General features: G+C 48.9%; 2 protein-coding genes across 2 annotated transcripts in view; both read right to left on the reverse strand.

Moving 5' to 3' along the window:
• Positions 1 to 1,276: 1,276 nt before the first annotated feature.
• On the reverse strand, positions 1,277 to 8,195 carry SEC11A (SEC11 homolog A, signal peptidase complex subunit). Its single transcript, XM_069025875.1, has 6 exons — positions 8,108 to 8,195; positions 7,887 to 7,996; positions 6,174 to 6,323; positions 2,398 to 2,517; positions 1,891 to 1,948; positions 1,277 to 1,746 (listed from the first exon to the last, which is right to left on the reverse strand). Exons 1-6 carry the CDS (start codon positions 8,159 to 8,161, stop codon positions 1,696 to 1,698), a joined length of 543 nt encoding a protein of 180 aa, XP_068881976.1. The 5' UTR covers positions 8,162 to 8,195; the 3' UTR covers positions 1,277 to 1,695.
• A 1,569-nt stretch (positions 8,196 to 9,764) lies between these two features.
• Positions 9,765 to 13,619, reverse strand: part of ZNF592 (zinc finger protein 592) — a 35,452-nt gene continuing 31,597 nt past the window's right edge. The window contains exons 8-9 of the mRNA XM_069025508.1: positions 12,077 to 12,212; positions 9,765 to 10,872 (exon numbers count right to left, since the gene is read on the reverse strand). Coding sequence (XP_068881609.1) covers positions 10,366 to 10,872; positions 12,077 to 12,212 — 643 coding nt within the window. The 3' untranslated portion in view covers positions 9,765 to 10,365. The remainder of the gene's footprint in view (positions 10,873 to 12,076; positions 12,213 to 13,619) is intronic.

Genomic DNA, 13,619 nt, shown 5'->3' on the forward strand with positions numbered 1-13,619 from the left:
TAGCAGCTTTCAGACGAGCTCAGCTCAGCCCTTTGTGTGAGCCCAAGTCTAAAACCCACTTATGCACAAAAGCTGTTTAGGTTCAAGGCAAAGCAGGGACAGACTCAGGCTCCACATGAGCTGCAGAGGCGGAAATGCTGCTCCAACCCTCAGGAAGGTGCTCTACAGGGGTAGCAGCTCTCAAAGATTCTGTTTTCTCACTGCTGCCTGGGTTTGACTTCTGACAGAACATCCCATCCTTATCTCAAGAATTACAGAGAAACTCTATCCACATTCTCCACTCAAGGGCTCTAACACTGGGAGCAAGAGATACAGATTTTATTACCATTTTTATTATGAAGTTATGATTACTCAGAGCCACAGGCCCGAAGCTCAGTGCTGGGGGCTGGACCTGTTCATAGACTCTTGCAGTGCCCTACAAGTGATGTTTGCTTATCCTACATAGAGAAAAAAGCACCTGGCAACATCAAAACCAGCAAAACAGCACAATTCACCTCCAGAGATAGGAGAGGCCTGACAAACCCAATGAGGGACATATGCAAGAAACTGCAAACAGCCATGAACACCCCACTGGGTTTTGTCCTTGCTTTTCCTGACTACTTTTGCTTTATACAAGCTGTGTGTGTGTGGCAGTGATCATCTGCAATGATTCCTGTTGCTCTGGAATCCTGGAGCAGTCATGGAGAAGAGCTGACAAAATGCAGCATCGCTGCCTTGCACCTCCTTCCCTGGGCTCTCTCTGACACCTCCACCAGCAGGATCACTGGCCTGAATGAGAAGCTCAGAAAAAAACAGCTGCTGCATGTGCTGACAAGTGGGGTTTTTATTTCAGACCTCAGGGCAGCCTGTAGCTTTCAGGTGAGCTGTGAGATGTGGCCAGCTGGAGACCTGAAACCCTTCTCCAAAATCCAGCAATTTTTATTATTGCATCCTGCTAAAGCATCCCTGCCAAACAGCTGTGGGTATTTCCTATCTCAATCCTTCTGTTACCTAGTGCACAAAGCAATTCTTTGCCATCTCCTGCCCCAAACACCTTGCAGTCTTTAAGCAGATCATTTCAGTGTGACTTACAGAAACACAGAAATATTAAAACAATCTACAGCTCAGGACAGATTACTCTCCAAAAAGAGATGAGAGCAGCAGCTGCTACTGCTCTGTGAAGAGAGGACAAGTTAGATGGTGGCTCTAGGAGTGAGTGTGCAAGAGCAAAGCCCAGGTATCCCCCAGAACGTGGGCAAGGAGGCTGCTCTCATCAGGGCAATAACAAAGAACCTGGCAAGAGGCAAAATCTTTATTCCAGTTCTGAATTGGAAAAAAACCGTCACGGCCACAGCTCACCATTGGACAGTTCAGTCAGCACAGGGAGGGGGCACCTGGCCCAGCCAGGCACAGACTCAGGACACAGTCCCAGAGGCACTTGGAGAGGAAGCTCAGCTTCAAAGTACAAGCACTAAACAGTTTGGCTCAAACTTTTAATATAAAAATTCACTAAAAAGGCTAAAATGTGACAAACCATTGGAAATACTGTGACAAACATTCGCCCTTACGCAGTAAAAACCAAAACAAACCCAAACTGGCAAGAAGCTCTGAAATGCATGTTTTCTTCTTTCTCCTGGCACATCCGACCATCAGCTACTTAAAACGTTCGTCTAGAAAAATCCATGGCACCTTCACCTCGTAGTTCAGTGCAAGGGACTACTCTCGATGGACCAGCACAAATAAACCCAGCAAAAAGAGGACTGCATACTGGAAGAGAGAGAAGAGGAGACACAGGAGTGCACACTCACATCTACAGAAGCAAATGCACAGGGCACAGGGTTCTGCCCCTGTTCTCATGAAGGAATTTTAGCTGGGGTGGTAAAAGCAGGCAGGAAACGGAAGAGCTCTTACCTTAAATTTTGGATAATCGTTCATTAAGATAGTCACTATTCCAATATAGGGCACAAATCTACAAGAATAAAGGTTTTCTTAAAACAAACACTATTCCAGGGTGTACAGGGAGAGTCACTCAAGCATCCTGAGGCTGGGGACTTCCTCCCGAGCAGGGAGGCTGTGGCAGTGGGGCTGAGTGACAACCAGCCCCAGAGCGTGTTTCAGCCTCTGCCTGGTTCAGATTTCACCTGCCTGCAAATGCTGAGCCTCCCAGGGTAAATCTGATGACAATTCTGATCAAATCTGAGCCCATGCTACCCTTACATCCGTGTCCATCCAGCAGCAACATCTCAGGATGCAGCTCACAACTTGATGCCTTTGCTTAAGCCAAACTAAGAACTGAACTCTCCACACTCTCAGGCAGGTTACAAAACCCAACAGGGGCAGCTCGGCACAAGGGGGATTTACCAGATGGCTTTGGGGGACAGCAGTGGGAAAAGCCTCATCATTTTCGACTTCACTTACCCTCTTGCTCGTCCTACTACGTCCTTCTTCTCCAGCCAGTGCTGCCCCTGTTTGTAGAGCCCTCTGTCATCTACAGCATTGTTGTCTCCCTTTGTCAGAAATTTGATGTCTCCGTTTTGCCTGGTAAAGACAAGACAGCCAGGTAAGGCAGGACAGAAACTTGTTCAAAGCTTCAAAGTTCTACAACAAGCACGGGGAGACCAACACAAGGGCACTAGAAGCAACCATATCCTACAATTCAAGCAGGATAAAAGAGGGAAATTCTGTCAAATGCAGCAGAAAGCAGATGGTTTGGAAAAACTGCCATGGGAAGAATGAATTCTGGCCCCAGACAAGCTTTCCAGCAGAGTTTCAGTACAGAACCAGCAAGGTGAGCTGTTTCTAGTGCAGATGCAGCTATTGCCTCTTGGCTTTTGACCCATCTTGTGTTGATGCTTCTCTTGCTTCACACAAATGTTGGGTTCTGGTCTCCCTACTACCACACAAAAGGAGAGGTTGGGATTGAAGCACACAGCTCTACTCAGCAGTGGGCAGAAGCAAGCTGAAACTTAGAACTGATTAGGAAAAGGGGACAGAAAAAAAACAAATAGTACCATGATGACACTGCATGAACTCACGATGTGCCTACATCTGGAATGCTCTGGGCAATGCTGAGCCCCCCAGATCCTTTTCTGCAATAGAGAGAAGAACTGGCAAAGGTTGAGAAATGATTAACAAGGTCTGGAACCACTTCTACACAAGAAACTAGAGACCAGGACTCTTTAGCCTGGAAAAGACAGAACTGACGGGAGATATGACATAGTCCACCACAAATGACAGCAACAGTCAAATAGCTTTTCATTGTCTCTTCCAATGCAAGAGCCAGAGGGTACCAAAAGGAGCTCAGAAGTAAGGGGTTAAAACCAGGCAGAGAAGGTATGCAGAAATAGCCACAGTGCAAACTAAACCACGTCTCTCTGCAAAGGTATTTTGGTTGGCAAAAAATTCCACTGGCTCAAAAATTGACCAGACACTCCATGTAAAAGAGGACATTAGGCTATTCACAAAGAACTAGGACTTTGTGCTTGAAATTGTAACCTGCAGAAAACAGGGAAATTATCACTACATACTCTCTCTAGTCTTTAATTCATCCTGAGATGAATTAATTAGCTTGCCAGAAATGGGATCCTGGAGCAGATGAATCTTTGCTTTGACCAGGAAAAACCTTTATAGATCCTTTCCCAGCCATTCCCATTCAGATGCTGGACAGCAGCTCATGCCACTACTCAGGGATTGGCCACTGTCACCTTCCTGTGGCACCTGCAGGCAGGTGCTGAGCAGGAGCGTCCTCAGTGCTTGAATCTCAGCTCTCACAGAAATGACAGATAGAATGCAGAACACAAAAGCACGCAGCTCTGTGGAGCTCAGGCTGCTTTCATCATGCCTGAACACCAACAGGTTCCTTGACAAGAGAAGCGTGGAAAGGAAGAAGGGAAAAAACCCGCAGCTCTTTCTCCAAAGCACATCTGGCTTGTTGTGTGGGAGCAACAAACACTCTGGGAGCTTAGAAACACTGTCTGGGAAAAGATAAAGATCCCCAAAGGTGCAGATAATGTAGTTTAGCTCTGAAGAGTGAAGGTGTAGGAGTGCAGCATCTTATTGAGCAGAGTCAAGGCTCTGTCACGACGTGGCACGAGAAGCCCAGGATGTGCTTCTCTACTGTGTGAGGTGACTGAAGTCTGGTCTGGCTGCCCTGCTCCAAAACCACTAAGTAGATTTTGATGGCAGACTCTGTGTTAGTAATGAAGAATGAATTCAATTTTGGGCTGGAACAAAAAGAAAAGGCCAGCGAGTAACAGACATTTCATCACTGACCCAATACTGATGTGAACTGGGGCCTGAGTTGCCCCAAAATCACAGAGAGCACTGTTTCTGTTTTCCTGCATTTTGACACTCCTGTCAGCTTCTGCAGAGACTTTTCACTTCTGAACTGGCACTAGAAAATTATTCTTTAAGTAGTGAAAGAAGCAACTGACACCCAAATCCTGCTTTCAGCTCCCAGGTTCAGGTTGCAGTATGGGTTTTTCATTTTATCACTCCCAATAAAAAGATTAGGTTTGTGTTTGGTTGCTTCAGTTAAATGAAACCTACAGTACTGCAGAATGGTTTCACCTTTCCAGGATTGGCACTACGGCCCTGTTACATTTAAACAAGAAATAGTGCTGGATACCCTAATATCTAGAGACAGAGCCAGGCAAAAAAAGAAGGGTGGGCAACATCTGGAGAGAAAATGCTGCACAGAAGAGGGGAGGAGGAAAACTGCATTTCACTTGAAAGAGTTCCCACATCATCACAAAAAGTGCTCGTGCAACATTAGGTATCAAATTCAGAGCATAAACTGACATTATTTTTAAATTAGTGGTATCAAAGAACAGCACTTTGAAAACCTACATTGTTCAAAGTTCTGGGTACAGAATAAATCTGAACAACAAAGAATGTGCTTTGCCTACTGGGAGAGGCACCATTCCCTCAGAGCCAGGATTCCATCTGTGCATTTATGTGCTGGTCCCCCTTGGGCTGGACCAGACAACTGGTCTGGATGCTCCACGGGGAAAGGGACCCTCTCCATCCCATCGACCTCTCCACTCTGAATCCTCAGATGCCACCTGGCACAGCTCCAGCTCACTCCAGAAAACATTTACTCAGCAGAAACAGATGCTGGGACCCCAACCAGCTGTTGCCTCTCAGAGCTGCCATGAAGAATCAGGGATTCGGTTCAAGATTCAGTTTTCACTCAAACAACTCACATGGTTGGCTCATATCTCCCCAGACTGGCCTGGAGAGGCCACAGTTCCATCCAGCAAAACAGGAAAGCTCATAACTGCAGTGGAAGCCTTGGTTGGAAAACTAAGCCCTGTTCAGCCATGAAACCAATGCCTGTTCCATTCCTTCACACACACAACCTGCCCAGTGCTGAGAGTGAACAGTACATGAAGACTCCAAGGATAACAACACAACTTTCTAGGGAGATGAAAGGCCCTGAGTCTGCATGACAGCAAAGACCAGGACCATGGAGACAAGCTCTAAAATAACACATGCTACACACAAAATACCCTTCTGCCACAGCTATGCCCCACAAACAAGAGTCACTTCACCCACAAACGCAGCCACGCTACAGCAGACAGCACAGCAGCTCGGGACAGACAGGATGGCACAGGAGATGGTAAGTGGTGTCAGCCTTCCAGTGCCTAAATGGGCTCCAAGAGAGCTGGAGAGGAACTTCAAACAAGGGCCCTGAAGTAACAGGACAAGGGGGAATGGCTTCCCACTGCCATGGATAGATGGGCTATTAGGATGAAATTGTTCCCTGTGAGGGTGGGCAGGCCCTGGCACAGGGTGCCCAGAGCAGCTGTGGCTGCCCCTGGATCCCTGGAAGTGTCCAAGGCCAGACTGGACGGGGCTTGGAGCAACCTGGGATGGTGGAAGGTGTCCTTGCCTATGGCAGGGGGTGGAATGAGACTGGATTTAAGGTCCCTTCCAACCCTAACAATTTTATGATTCTACAGTTTGGAGTGCCCAGGGCACTGGCACACACTCACAGCTTGTGCCTTCTACTGGATGATCTTTACAAGTGAACCAAGGAGGACAGATTTTGTCTGTCTGAAACTTTTGTGTTACTTCCTACAGCACCTGGATATCTATGATTGACATCCCACCCACTTGTTTACCCAAGGAGATGAAGAATAATACCAGTTAGGGAAATATCAGCAGTAGAACCCCCCAGATTCTTAGCATACTTCTCATGGATTTTCAGGACGCGATGGACTATAGGAATTTCCCTTCCTTCTATCCTAAAGACGACTATTTCTCCCACTCTGATTGGATCTTCAATTCGGTTCGTGAGGAACAGGAGATCTCCTCTGTGGAAAGCAGGCTCCATACTCCCACTGAAAGAGAGGAGAGGAACAATTGAACAATATTTAAACACTCAGTACCAGGTTTCAGAGTTTATGGTTCCTTAAGAATAATCTCACAAGAACCTCAGAGAGAGAGAGAAGCTGTGAATACCCCATTCCTGGAAGTGTTCAAGACCAGGCTGAAACCTTGATGAAGAGCTTCTGAGAAAACCACTTTGGAGACTATGCAACTGTGTAACCTCTACTGCAATCAGGTTTTCAATCACCACGTTGCCAGCAGTTTGGATTTGCTGGGAGAAGAGCACTGCCAGTACCTGGTGTTACAAGCACATCCAAAGGGAAAAGTTTTCTTAATAGGCAAAAAGCTGAAGACGAACACTACCTTTGGATTTCTGAGCTCACCACTGGCAGGGCAATGCTGGCAGCTCTGTAATGCTGGGAAGCTTTTTTTAATTTCATTTATTTTTTGCAGACAGATAGATTTTCCTCAGAAACAAAGCACTGAAAACATCAGGCTCTTGCATTCCCATCTGAAACAGACACAGGGACTTGCCAAAAATTTGTTACTGTGATTCATTGCTTTGCTTAATGATCTCATTTCAGGCACCACGAGTCAAGTTATTTTTCTTCTGTCTTGTAAATGGCAATTGTTACCAACTACTTATCCTTCCTAATTCTACATAAATAATGCAAAACATAACAATGAACTTTAAGTACCGCATGCATTTGTGTTTCACCTTCACAGAGCACAGCAGCTGCTGCTCAGAACTGCAGATCACATCACCGGAGAGGGGATGTGACCTCACAGCCCCATCTCACTCACTGGGAGAAACAGCAGGAAACATCTGCCCTATGCTTCACATCAGGAGGGAGTTCTGAAGTGGCACTTGGTCATGGCATTACAGCATTTTCTACATCATGAACACTGACACAGAACACACAGGAAAGGCCAGCGTGGCCACAGAGCAGGTGCAATATCCGTGCCAGCATCCAGTGGCAGCCCAGGGAATTTGTCCCAGGCAGCAGCAGGGTGGGAGTAACCCCGGTGGTACCCACTGTAGGGCACTACTGTAAGGACAATGTGTGACACCCAAAACACCCAGTGACACGGTGACAACCCTTAAGCTCAGGACCACCTCTGTAATGGACAGCCATTGAATCATCACAGATGGGCTGGAAGGGACCTTAAAGCTCATCCCATTCCACCCCCTGCCATGGGCAGGGACACCTTCTGCTAGACCAGGGTGCTCCAAGCCCTGTCCAGCCTGGCCTCGGACACTTCCAGGAATGGGGCAGCCACAGGGAAGGATTTCTTCACAGTGACCCATCTAACCCTGCTCTCCGTGAGTAGGAAGCCATTGTCCCGTCACACCTGCCCGGGTGTAAAGTCCCTCTCCCTCTTTTTTACCAGCCCTCTGAGCCCAACCCAGCCGGCTGACAGAGCGAGGTGAGATGCTGTTTCTACCCGCTCCCTCTTCCCTCGCTCTTCCTGAGCCTGGATTCCTAAGGAGCTTCTCGCCTGCTGGGGCTGTGGCCGGAGCCTCCATCTGACCCATCCCTGTGGGGTTTGAGCCCCCGCACCCCGGGACTGACCTCAGCACCACCACGATAGGGCTCTCGCTGCCCGTCACCACCATGAGCCCCTTCCAGATCATGAGGGCGGAGGACACGATCATGCCGAAGTTCAACACCTGGTAGTACAGCTGGGGGGGAAGGGGGTCGGTCAGGCCCCGCCGCCAGCACACGGCAGGGCGGACCGGCCCCGTCCGCCCGCTCGGTTTTCCCCCGCCCGGCCCCCCTGGCCCCTCCGGCACCTGCCGCTTGTTCATGCGCCGCACATCGTCCAGAAAGTCCAGCGACAGCATCATCGCCGCCGCCGCCGCCGCCGCCCGCACGGCCCCGCTTCCGCTTCCGCCCGCGCGGCCACGTCACCGCCGCTTCCGCCCCGCGCGCGGAGCCCGAGGAGCTCCGGGGGGAGCTCCGGGGGAGCCCCGGGGGGAACTCGGGGGGAGCTCCGGGGGCAGCTCGGGGAGAGGCTCCGGGGGCAGCTCGGGGGGAGCTCCGGGGGAGCCCCGGGGGGAGGCTCCGGGAGGAGCTCCGGGGGCAGCTCGGGGAGAGGCTCCGGGGGAAGGCCCAGGGGGAGCTCGGGGGAGGCCCCGCGGGGAGGCTCCGGGAGGAGCTCCGGGGGCAGCTCGGGGAGAGGCTCCGGGGGGAGGCTCCGGGAGGAGCTCCGGGGGCAGCTCGGGGAGAGGCTCCGGGGGGCGGCCCCGGGGTCAGGCTCCGGGGTCACCCGGCCGTGGAGCCGCAGCGGGCGCGGAGCCGCGGCTCACCCGCACCCGAGAGAGCGCCCCACGCACCCAACACCCGCATCCAGCTCCACACCCCCCAACCAGCCACCGCCCCGCATCCAACAAAACACCCCCTCCAACCAACACCCCACTATCGACAAATCACCCATCCAACTGAATCACCACATCCAAGCGATGCCCCACCCAACCAAAAGCTATCCAACTAATGCCCAATTCCATCGATGTCTCTTCCATCAGTGCCCCATCCAGTGAACACCCCATTTGGCCAACACCCATCGAACCAAACCCCTATCCAACTGACACCCGACACCCCGTTCACCCAACATCTCATCTCATCTACACCCCCATCGGACACCCCACCCACCCAATTCCCCATCCTACTGACACACCACATCCAACCAACACCTCACATCCAAACTCTACTCATCCAACAAACGCACAATCCCACATCCAGACAGCCCAAACGGGCTGCATCCAAGCACCGCAAGACCAGATGGTGACAAGCCCAAGCAAGGAGATAAATAGTTCTTAAATTATTTAAACATTGTCAGAGTAAACAATAACGAGTGGAGTTCTGGCTCAACAGAATGAAAAAAAATAATGGTATAGAAGGTAATTATATTACACAAAGCATGGGTGTGACAGGAAATGAGGGAGGGAAGAGAGAGTCAATGTGACTACATGGAAAGAAACATCTCCTAAAGGATGGGTAACGCTGAGCCGCAGCAGGGGAGGAGTTACGGAGCTACTGACGGAGCGCCAGCCCCTGCCGCGCCACAGGACGGTGCCTCCCACTGGTTTCAACGCCTCTGTGGGCTGTGCTCTGCTCCTCTCCCCTCAAAACAAGCTGTAAGGGAGCCCTGGCACTGACACATCGGGAGTTCCAGAATAATTTCACTCCAGTTGACCCCACCGATGGGATGGTGGATGTTATCCCCTTCTGGCAATGGTGCCAAGCTGAGCTTCCCACTGGGATGAGCCACTGAGCGCCGGGCCTGGCAGCACCCACCCTGGAATGGCTTCCAGCAGCGCAGCTCCACAGACAGAGGGCCAACACGTCCCGGAGGGAACCAGGCCCTCCTAAACACGGTACTCACCAGGAGGACTGGGGCTACAAAATCCTCTTTCGAGGATGATTCAGGTCCAAGACATTTCATTATACTGTGTTTTGGAAAAGAATGTTGTTATTTGGGCAACTAAAGAATAATCAGCACAACTTACAGCTCAAACCCATCCCGTGTAACGCAGATCCCAGATCAGCCAGCACAACCCTGACAAGTGCGTTTGGCCGAGCCAGTGTTATGAGTTAAAATGAGTAACACAAAGGCAGGATGGGGAGAGAAAAAAGAAGCCATAAATAGAAGGAGAAAGAAAGGGAGATTGGGAAGGCAAGGCTGGGGCTCTGGGCAGAGGCTGAGGCAGTGCACACTCGAGGAGAGCTCGTCTGAAGGAAACTACAGCTGCAAAGTGCTCCTGGATCCTCAGGATTTGGCCAAGCTCCACTGAGGATTCTGGCCCTGCTTTCCCTTTTCACCTCTCTGGGCTGGCAGAGAGTTAGTGCTTAGGATGCAATGGCAGGGTTGGTTTTGTTTTTTTGTGTTTTGAATTTCCCTTACAAATAGGAGTTAACGGAAAGCAATGTCCATCCCAAGAAATCAACAGAATATTTCAAAGATTTGCCCCATCCCCACCCTGTATTCTGAGTAGAAACCCCCTAACAAAAAACTCCCAACCAACCAAAAGGGCTTTTTTTTTCCTTGTTTTTAAGTCTTAAGAGACTTTGAGTGATTGTTCTGTGAGGTGCTGTTGGGGCCTTCTGCGCCACATGTCTGACTGTGCTCACAAAGAGCTGAGTCACTTTTGCACTCTTTGTATTTGTTTTCCTCTTCCACCGAAGTGTTCAACTCGCCATTGTAGTCCTTGTGTCCATTCTCATCCATCTCCATTTGTAACTTCTGCCTTTCATCTTCCTCCTCCTCCTCCTCCTCCTCCTCATCCTCCTCATCTTTGACTTTATGAACAATGAAGAGGTGTCTGTTCAGAGAGATGTGGGAGGTGTAGCACAGGCCGCAGAACAAGCACTGGAAGGTGGAGCTGTCGGTCTTGTGCCGAGGTATGTGTTCCTGGAACTCAGGCTGCACGTCCGTCGCAAAGCCGCACTTTGCGCATTTCCACGGCGCTTTCAGTTTTTTGGCTGGCGGCGCATCCAAGCCTGCAGTGCTCTCTCCCTGACCCAGCTCATCCAGTGCCATCCTCTTTGGAGACTTTGCCTTAAAAAATATAAGATTAAAAAGTTACTTTGTCATTTGAACCCACGGCAGAGTAAGTGCTAAAATCCACATGAATGTCTGTAGATGAGTCATGCCTAGGGATTCCTGGGGCATTCCCTTCCCTACCCATACCCAAGCACCTCACCCGGTGCACAGGATTCCAACTGCTGTCCTGCAACGCTGGGAGATGCTGGCTGGGCAGAAACACAATGGGGAAATGGTTTAGAATCACAGAATCATGAAATGGTTTGGGTTGGAAGAGACTTTAAAGCCCTTCCAGTTCCACACCCTACCATGGGCAGGGACACCTTCCACTATAGGTTGCTCCAAGCCCTGACCTGGTGTTGGACACTTTCAGGGATGGGGCAGCCACAACCTCTCTGGGTAAAATTTTGTTTTGGTGTGGAAACAACTTAGACTTGGTGTGGGAAGGAGGGGCCCACAGAAGAGGGACAGCTGGGGGACACAGGGGTCGTCATCAGCCCAGACAACACTTCTCAGATTTAACTCTGAACAGCCTCCCCTCCACTCAGACTTTGTCTTAGTGGCATCTCCCAGTAACTCATCCCCTCTTAGAATCCTCCAGTTTCTTCTCCCATGAGGATGGCTTGCTTGAATATGTCCCTGTGGTAATATGCAAAATGTGTATTTTTAAATTAAATGGAGCAAAGAAGCCCAAACAGCCAACCCTCCACTCCAATCCAAAACAAAACCAGTAGAACAGTTACATACACTATACAAAATTACACATTCCTATTTAAGAAAAATGCAGTTCTCATAGGTTCTCATCTAGCAAGTATTTTAAAACAGAAAATAAATCTTTTATAACTAGCAGAAAAAATAAGGGAGAAAGAAGAAAAATGTGCCACGCTCATGAACGGGGTACCAGGGGAAAACAAGGGTAATAACAAACTTAAATTACAAAGTAGACTGAATAAACACCAGTAAAACACAGCAAGCAAATCTTGAGAAATGCAAGATATGTTGTCCTGGTGCAGCTCAGCTGTGCTCACACTGTTGACCCTGACTCTGCCAGAGGGAATCAGGCTGGATGGAACTGAGTGAGGGAAGGAAATCTGCCCTATGGATGGGAGGGCTTGACTGGCACAAGGCCACAGCTTGATGTAACACCCCAAATGAACAGCTACTGGCCAGGTACATTTAATTGCACATTTAATTTTCCATGAAAATAGGTATCAGTTACTTCTGCTCTGTCTCTCTCTGGAGCTTTCACTTTGGCCATCTGGGATAAGTCTGGGTTTTTGATGCCGTGCATGAGGCTGATGTGGTTCTCCAGCATGAATGGCTGAGGAAATGTCTGATTTTCATCTGTGCAGTACCTTGGAAATAAAAAAAAGAAGACAATTTATTAGAGGACCTGCTCGTTGTACTGTGCCAAACCAAGAGCTGTCATTGGAGACAGACTCTGGTGAGTAATATACCATTAGATTACCAAAATACACAGCAAAGCATCATTTTAATAATAAAACATTACCCCCAAGAGAAATCTAGAACAGGTTGGAGTTTGTCACAGTGCTCATGAATGAGAGTAGGGCATGTCTTCTTTACAGTGCTAAATAAATGTAGGGACTAGTGGGGGTCAGGCCCCCTGTGACAAGTGCCAGAGGATAAATAATCAGGATGGAAAACATATGGGAGAAAATCAGACTCTGACATGAGAGACCTACACAGAGGGAGCTGATGACTCAAGTGACACCTAGGAGGCCTGGGGCACACACAGTCCTGCACTCAGCACTCCCAAGTACCAGGGAGAACCAGCATCATATCCACCAGATGGTACCAAAACACAGTTAAAATTCTTACTAAACTGCTGAAATTCCAACTTTTATACCAACAACCTAGGCAGAAGCACTCATGAACATGCCACTTGTATGTAACTCTTCATGTTCCAACCTGGCAGGACTCCAGAGTTGCCACAGAGCTGGCTGACATCTCAAAAGGAGCTGTGAAGGGGATGTGCCGTCTGTACCTTTGCTCCTGGGTGACTGAGATCTACTGGAATAAGTGCCAGGCCTTGCAGACATATAAACCAGCCCCCCTGAAGTGCACAGAGGGTTCTGTTAGCAACTGAGAAAGCCAAAACTGAGTATCTGTGCTGTTCTGGTGCCTGCCAGCAGAGCACGGTGAAGGTCCATCAGCTACACGTGGACCTGAGCAAGGACAAGTGACACCAGAGTCCCCTGAAGTGCCCTAATTGCATCTGAGACAGAAGCAACATGGGATTAAGGGCAACAGAGAGGAGCTGAAGTGTCTCTGGGTAACAACAACATCTTCTGAAAGTACAGAAGAAGATTCCTACTGATCTTCCAGTAACTAGAGGGAAATTAAATAACACTGAGCAATGATGTGAAAAATGCAGACGTGCTCATTGAGTACTTCTGGGTTTTAACAGGAATTGCTCAGAGGATAAATCAATATTTAATGATGATGGAATTTTTCTCCCTTGTGGAGAAAAGCTGAGAGGTTATTAAGTGGTATTTATCAAAAATAAACATGTTGAAAATCAAGTGTTTCAGACAGTTTGTATTTAAGACTTGGAAAAGAAGAACAAGATCTTACAACAATAACCAAGTGAATTATGAAAGAAAATACAAAATACATCACAATATTTTGCAATTTGCCCTTATTTAGAATTCTTTTCATGTGAGCAGGGAAAGATGCTTTTCTATCCTGAATTACTCCAGTGACAAGCATGGCAGGAGAGTGTTCAAGCAAGTCCTCTAGCA

Source organism: Aphelocoma coerulescens, chromosome 10 (assembly GCF_041296385.1).
Source record: "Aphelocoma coerulescens isolate FSJ_1873_10779 chromosome 10, UR_Acoe_1.0, whole genome shotgun sequence".
Classification (NCBI taxonomy): Eukaryota; Metazoa; Chordata; class Aves; order Passeriformes; family Corvidae; genus Aphelocoma; species Aphelocoma coerulescens.

Coding starts and splice junctions, on each gene's coding strand:
- SEC11A (XM_069025875.1), bottom strand. CDS start 8,161: ATGATGCTGTCGCTGGACTTTCTGGACGATGTGCGGCGCATGAACAAG. Junction 7,997..8,107: donor GGCGCATGAACAAGCGGCAG/GTGCCGGAGGGG, acceptor CTTCCCCCCCAG/CTGTACTACCAGGTGTTGAA. Junction 1,747..1,890: donor ACGATTATCCAAAATTTAAG/GTAAGAGCTCTT, acceptor TCTCTCTTCCAG/TATGCAGTCCTCTTTTTGCT.